Source organism: Sparus aurata, chromosome 4, assembly GCF_900880675.1.
Source record: "Sparus aurata chromosome 4, fSpaAur1.1, whole genome shotgun sequence".
In the NCBI taxonomy this organism is placed as follows: Eukaryota; Metazoa; Chordata; class Actinopteri; order Spariformes; family Sparidae; genus Sparus; species Sparus aurata.
In genome coordinates, this window is record NC_044190.1 from 38,759,786 (window position 1) to 38,766,848 (window position 7,063).

The window sequence follows — 7,063 nt, forward strand, 5'->3', positions numbered from 1 at the left end:
GAGCCCAGTTGGCTCCATGTTGGTGCTGATGAGATGATGTAGCTCTCTGAGCGCTTTAACACAAAACTACATGAGGTTTAAACTTTAATTACAACAAACTGAGACTTTATTGTCTTGACAAACATCATCTGTGTGATTGATGACACAGTTCATTCAGGATCAAAACATTACTTGTCTCTTCATTCACAAATATTCAGAGTTATTCTGAGGTCGTGACTGCAGAGAGACGTCTGTAAAACACTTTTAAATGCAAAGAAGCTCTATTATGATTTTTGGATCCATGGAGGTTTTACTTTCCTCGAGCCAAAAAAAGTTAATCACAAATCTCAGATCAAAGCAGTTTTTAGACGAGTGACTATTTGGTATAATAATCTGTATATTGATCAGTTTGAACAATCATTAATTGTCAGTTAAAGTAACGTTCATACACATAAATTTGCAATTTCATGATCACGTTTCTACACAGTGAGGTGTTGAAAGGAGCAGATGGCGACTTCTTGTTGGCGGTCGACTTCTCAAAGTCTCTCAGGACCTTCTTCGCCCAGTTCCAGTTGCCATCCAGACAAATCTGCTTCTCACACACAGTTGTGACTCTGTAAGAAACACACAACACATCGTTAGAGGCTCCCGTCACAACTGAGTTTCTCTTCCATTCTCCCATCAATCATCTGATGAACCACAGATGTGACAGATGTGACTGAACTTTAACACAGTAAAATACCTGCAAACAATTAAATCCTGTTTAGTTTTTGGAATTACATTTAACAGATTTTCCCTGAATTTTGGAATCAATTCAAAATATCCTTAAAGAACTACAACAGTAGATGTTGAATCTACATGTTAACAAGAAAAAAACATATAAAATTACAGATGATTTTTTAAAAGTATAATTTTGACACTTTCAGTAGATTTTACAAAGTAAAAGTACTTTTTCCAGTTTCCGTCTCAGACAGTCGACCTGCAGGACTGCATGTAGAATAACTGAACAGCTCCCCCTTGTGGAGAGTTTTTAAACTACTACAGATCATTTATTACTGAATTTATCACTCAAAAAAACTATAACTGTTATAGACTAGTATATTATGACATTGTTGATATTTGTATCTTTTGTTTCTGATATTTAGAGATTATGTTACTTTACAAAATACAAATGTTATATTCTAGTATTTATATTAAGTGAGGAGATGATGACTGTTCCTTCCTCCTCTCATTAATCAATAACTTCTTCAGTTTAAAATCAATAATCAATGCGTCTGTTTATACTCACACGATTGATGTGACTGGACAACTGCTGTGGCTCCTCACGACGTTCTGGATCATTCCTCTGGGAACAGCTAGACGGGTCACGTTTGGACAGCAGTGTGTATCTATTAATAGTTCCATTATATGTGGAACTGGAACACACACATGAACAAACACATGAACACACACATGAACACACACATTTAATACTCAGGCTGCAGTTTGGATTGAGGCTCTCAGAGAATCAGAGCAGAGTGACTGACAGGCAGAGTTTTGATGCAGGAGGCCGATCAGAGCGAGCAGAGCGAAGGTCAGCAGAGTCTTCATGTTTCTGACAGAGACAGACGAGCTTCTGTTTGAAGGAAGGACTTTAATCTGCAGCTGATCTGAGTTCAGAGCTGATCTGAGTTCAGAGCTGATCTGAGCTGCTTTTATACTCACATCAGTTCTGTTCTCAGAATCTCAGCCTCCTCTCTGTTTCCTCTACTTCTCTTTTCTTTCTGCTCATTCAGGGGTTTTCTGCTCTACGGAGAAAGTAGTTAATGTGTAAAGTGGTTTCAGTGGTACTTGATTAACACTTTACCAACCCAACATGTGTCTATTTGACGTCCTGGGAATGAGACTCAACTGTCTTTTTGGTGCGTTCAGGAACAGCTGGGACAAATCCTACTGACTCTACCTTTAACTTTAATAATCTGCCAACCAGTGGCGGTTCTTGACCAGTTTTAATAGGGGGGCCAGGTTGGGGCCGGCTTTTTTGTTGGGGAGCACATACAACCCAGGAAAACAAGACAAATCCCTCATTCAGACAAGGGATAAATGGAACTTTAAATAGTGTGTACAATTTCAACAATTTTGATTGGGCAGTAAACTGCTGATACACTTTATTTCTGTCTTTCCTTTCAGTTCAAAATCATCGCAAGAAATCTGTCATTGTATTATTGATGCAGACTCCCTGTCAGGGGGGCCACAGGGGGGGTCCGGACTCAGAGTTACAGGGGCACTGGCCCCTGTTGGCCCCCCTAGAACCGCCCCTGCTGCCAACTCTCAAATACTTAAACATCAAAAATGCCTCTTAAATATGTTTCTTTGACTTCTTTTGATTGTCACTCAACCAGCTGCAAAACTCACAAGAGGCAACAAAGGAACCTGAACAGAACCTCAACAGAACAGAGGTTCTGGCTGACAGTCTGGACGAGGTCAGCTGGGCAGTAAGTCAAGGACAGAATCAGAACCAGACAGGTGTCGTTCCCCACCTGTCTTAAGCCTTCACAAAGGGGGCGTGGTCACCGCCTGATTGGCTGTGAGGGGATTGCCTCCAGCTGCTGTCACTCATTAATCAGGAGGTCTGCACACCTGCACACAGGTGATCTGAATCCACTGTTCATCATCTTTGCACAGAAGTGGTCGATAGAAATGTTCTTCAGAGGAACACGTGAAGGATTATCAGGCACAAAGCACCATCGAACAGCTGAACTACAACATAAACTACTCTAACTTGTTGATTAAGTTGTTGTAGCTTCAGTGTTTGCAGCAGTTTGTCACTCTGGTTGTGTCAGTAACATTAACACTCATTATTTATGATTTAATTTAGTTTTTGAATGTAATCTTTAGTCACAAATGTTTCTGAGCTTGACTTTCCTCTTAGTGCAGAGACACGAGGCAGCAGAGAGACAGGAAGTTCACTTTCACATGTTTAATAACGGAAACGATTATGAAATACTGTTCCTCATTAAATATTATTTCATGATGAGAATAATGACATTGGGCTTCATGTTTTTACTGATGCTGGGAGCTGATTGGTCGACATGATGCGAGTTTCACTTCTTTTGTCTCCCCCAGAAACAGCAGATTAGCGTTTCTAAGAACAAACTGTCACATTAAAAAGAAACACCTCTTACTTCATTATTCTCATCATTAAATAATATCTAATGAGTTAAACCACCGTCTGCCTCAGGCTGGTCGACACGTCTCCATGTTGGTGTTGATGAGACAATGTAGCTCACTGAGCACTTTAACACAAAACTACACAAGGTTTAAACTTTAATTACAACAAACTGAGACTTTATTCACTTGAAATATTATCTTTTAAACTGACAAACATCATCTGTACGATTCATGACACAATTCAAACAGGATCAATACATGATTTGTCTCTTCATTCACAAACATTCAGAGTTATTCTGAGGTCGTGACTTCACAGAGATGTCTGTAAAACACTTTTAACTGCAAAGAAGCTCAATTATGATTTTTGGATCCATGGAGGTTTTATGAAAAATCTGTGATATCATCTCAGTTCAAAGTGGTTTTAATCTAGTGACTATTCTGTATAATAATCTGTATATTGATCTGTATGAACATCATTGATTATCAGTTAAAGGGCTTCATCACCAGTGAACTTCAGACAGTCTTCCAAAGAATCATGCACTTTGTGATAAAAGCGTGAAATTTGGTAAACTTATAGCCAAAGACAGTCCAAAAAAAATGTGATATCGGGCCATCACATATTTTCAATATGGCGGCTGTGGCAGCCATTTTTCAAAATGGCCACCATTGACTACCATTTCCATGTGAATTTTCTTTTGTGTGTTGATTATAATATGATATTGATTATATAGTTAGCTACATGTATTTACCTTTTTGGAGTCTGCACATGAACGATACAAATACTTTATTTGTTATACTGTTATTTTTCAAGATGGCCGCCATGACCGGTTTGAAAATGATTACGGCTTCAAAGTTGCATGGATTCCTGTGATATGAATGATATTGGGGTAAATCACACATTTTTATGATTAGGAATTCACGTGGCAACTTTAGTATTTAGCCTATTTGGTAGTTCACAATGCAAGATAGGCCGAACTGACAATAGTAACTGTACAAACATGGGGTCAACCGAGGAAGACTCTCAGCAATCTCCTCCACAGTAACTGCTGTGCAGTCTAAGGCAGCTTTTTTGCACTTACACTGCTTAACACAACCCTTCTTACATTTGCAGGAGATAAGTTCATAGCTGGACTGACCTGCATCAGGCAGGCATGTCCAAAATGCTTCATAATGACCCTCAGATGACCAGCCCCATCTACAAGGAGAAGGAAGCTCTGGTGTCGACACCAGCATCTGACCCCATACATGACCTCCTTGATAGTCTGCCCTCTGAACATGCTCCTTTAGGGCAGCCTTTGTTGGAGGGATTGACTGCACATTGTGCCTCTTTGCAAATAACTTCTTCCTAGCTTGGTCTCTGTCTGTGGATGTGTTGGTTCGATCATAGAACAGGATTATAAACCTTTCAATAGTTGCCATTACCTCCTGTAGAATGTCATGTGGTTCAGAAGACAATTTATTTATTTTTTTTGGCCTTTTATGGCTTTATTGATAGTACAGCTGAAGATATGACAGTAAACAGGGTGAGAGAGAGAGGGGGAGTGACACGCAGCAAAGGGACCCGGGTCAGGAGTCGAACCCAGGTCCGCTGCAGAGCCTCGGCACATGGGACGCGCGCTCTACCAACTGAGCTAAACGGCACCCCGCAGAAGACAATTCTAATAGGGCATTTGTAAGCTCTGGAAAGACAGCCCACACAGCCCATGCAGTCTTTCCCCCTGGCCAGCAAAGCTGGATACTGTGTCACAGCCGGTCAAAGCATGAAACACTGGAAGAGCGCGTGCCTTCTCAGGCCCAAGTGCAGCTGGGATTTCATGGCCTGCTAGGTATGGTAAACTCTTTCCAGTACCAAATGCCAACCAAAGCTCTTCCTCTGCCTTTAGACCTCGAGCTGCTGCCACAGCTAGAACCACAACATCGGTATCAACAGTTTGGATCATAATTTTCTTGTGACCATTTCGTACTGCATGGGCCCCATGTCATAAAATGCGAGTGTCAGCTTCATCATGTGTGCATGGAGAAATTGCGGACAGATAAGCGAGGGGTGGCTTGCCGAGCATAGCAGTCCACCATTTGAAACGTTGTATTAGCATGTTAGCACGTTAACTATTTATGTGGAACAGGGTGTTAATGGGAAAATAATAATAAGTGTTTTTCTAAAATAAGTTTAATTTATCTATTTTCAAGCCCAAATACAGCAGACATGGTTCTGCGGTATCTTCCTACCAAGAAGTGTTATATTAACAGTAATCCACCATTTGAAACGTGCTATTACCACATTAGCACATTAACTATTTATGTGGAACAGGGTGTCAATGGGGGAAAAATAAGGGTTTTTCTGAAATCAGTTTTATTTATCTAGTTGTGAGCTAACTGTCATAACAAAATAAGATTTAAAATAAGTTTAATTTATCTAGTTGTAAGGCTACCTAGAGCCGAGTATATAACAAGAATGAACTCGAGGCATGTTGCAATGGTCAAGTCATATCTGATCTTTCCAATGAATTGAAGGACTTGAAGGTGACATCAACATGTCACTATTTTTGAGACTTAGATATTTGTGAAGTTTGAGCAAAAAGACTGAAATTAAACTAAATTCCCTTTAGCTGATTTTAACTAGCAGCACTTTACATTTGTGTGTGATATCTGCAAGTAAATGGTGGCCATCTTGAATTGTGAGAACAAAGGAAGATTCTGGGCTTATTACACATTGCAGATTTTATTTCTGCATGATAAAATGTATAATATATTTATGGACCATGAAACGTTATTAAAATTACAATGTTCATGGTGATCGTGGCAATCATCTTGAATTTTTATTGTATACATTTCCTTAAACTAGGTATGGTAAATACATTTATCTAACAAGATCATCAACATCATATTTTATACCATGCAAATAAGAAAATTGATCTGAACACCGTTGTCAGTGGCGGCCACTTTTAAAATGGCCATCACGGCCGCCATGTTGAAAATTCACGATGGCCCGATATCCAGTTTTTTTCAGACTGCCTTTGGCGTTAACTGTACCAAATTTCATGCTTTTATCACAAAGTGCACGATTTTTCAGCTCAGCCGCCCCACTAATAAAGAACTAAATCTTCATGACACTTTCTTGGTCTCGTTTCTACACGGTGAGACGTTGAAAGGAGCAGATGGCGACGTCTTGTTGGCCGTCGACTTCTCAAACTCTGTCAGGAGCTTCTTCGCCCGGGTCGAGTTTCCATCCAGACACATCTTCCTCTCACACACAGTTGTGACTCTGTCAGAAACACACATCGTTAGAGGCTCCCGCCACAACTGAGTTTCTCTTCTGTTCTCCCATCAATCATCTGACGAACCCCAGTTGTGACAGATGTGATTGAACTTAAACACCGTAAAATACCTGTAAACAATTAACTCCTGTTTAGTTTTTGGTTTTAAGGATGTTTACACATTTAGTAAACTGTAAGATCACCTAAAACATGGTTGAGCAGTGCTAAACTATGAAGTTATAATGCTACATTTTTATTATACAATTTAATATACATATATATTTAATATATATTTGATTAATATTTAATATGATAAAATGATTATCATTAATAAAACATTTAATTATGATTGAAATATATTTATAATCCTGCATTCCTGTATATGTGGTCATCATGTGTCGTTACAACATCTGCTCACACAGCAAGAAGTTGATAAAAACACTTTTATTCATCGTGTCTTTGATTAAAACTTCCAGGATTAAACTAAATATTTGTGAATGAACAAACAGATGTGGCTTCAGAACCAGAACTTCTGTAAGTGACACTAACTTGGTCTCTTTTAATAAATGTAGTTAAAGCTTCAAACCTGAAAGTAACAGAATCATACTTGACATGTAGATTCAACGTCTACTGTCGTAACTTTTCAAGGATATTTCTTATTGTTTCCAAAATTCAGGGAA

The 7,063-nt window shown here is 39.1% G+C and overlaps 1 protein-coding gene across 3 annotated transcripts; it reads right to left on the reverse strand.

Moving 5' to 3' along the window:
* LOC115579906 (C-C motif chemokine 22-like) lies at positions 1-2,464 on the reverse strand. Of its 3 annotated transcripts, none has more exons than XR_003983766.1 (3): positions 2,403-2,464; positions 1,268-1,394; positions 1-593 (listed from the first exon to the last, which is right to left on the reverse strand). XR_003983766.1 is itself a non-coding variant. In XM_030413627.1 (3 exons), exons 1-3 carry the CDS (start codon positions 1,567-1,569, stop codon positions 407-409), a joined length of 378 nt encoding a protein of 125 aa, XP_030269487.1. In that variant the 5' UTR covers positions 1,570-1,676; the 3' UTR covers positions 1-406. The 3 variants fall into 3 exon arrangements, 1 of the variants encoding a protein (XP_030269487.1); XR_003983765.1 differs by having other exon boundaries at positions 2,374-2,464; XM_030413627.1 differs by lacking the exon at positions 2,403-2,464 and adding an exon at positions 1,506-1,676.
* Between the last annotated feature and the right edge of the window lie 4,599 nt (positions 2,465-7,063).

Coding starts and splice junctions, on each gene's coding strand:
- LOC115579906 (XM_030413627.1), bottom strand. CDS start 1,569: ATGAAGACTCTGCTGACCTTCGCTCTGCTCGCTCTGATCGGCCTCCTG. Junction 1,395..1,505: donor CCTGCATCAAAACTCTGCCT/GTCAGTCACTCT, acceptor TGTGTGTTCCAG/TTCCACATATAATGGAACTA. Junction 594..1,267: donor TGTCCAGTCACATCAATCGT/GTGAGTATAAAC, acceptor TGTTTCTTACAG/AGTCACAACTGTGTGTGAGA.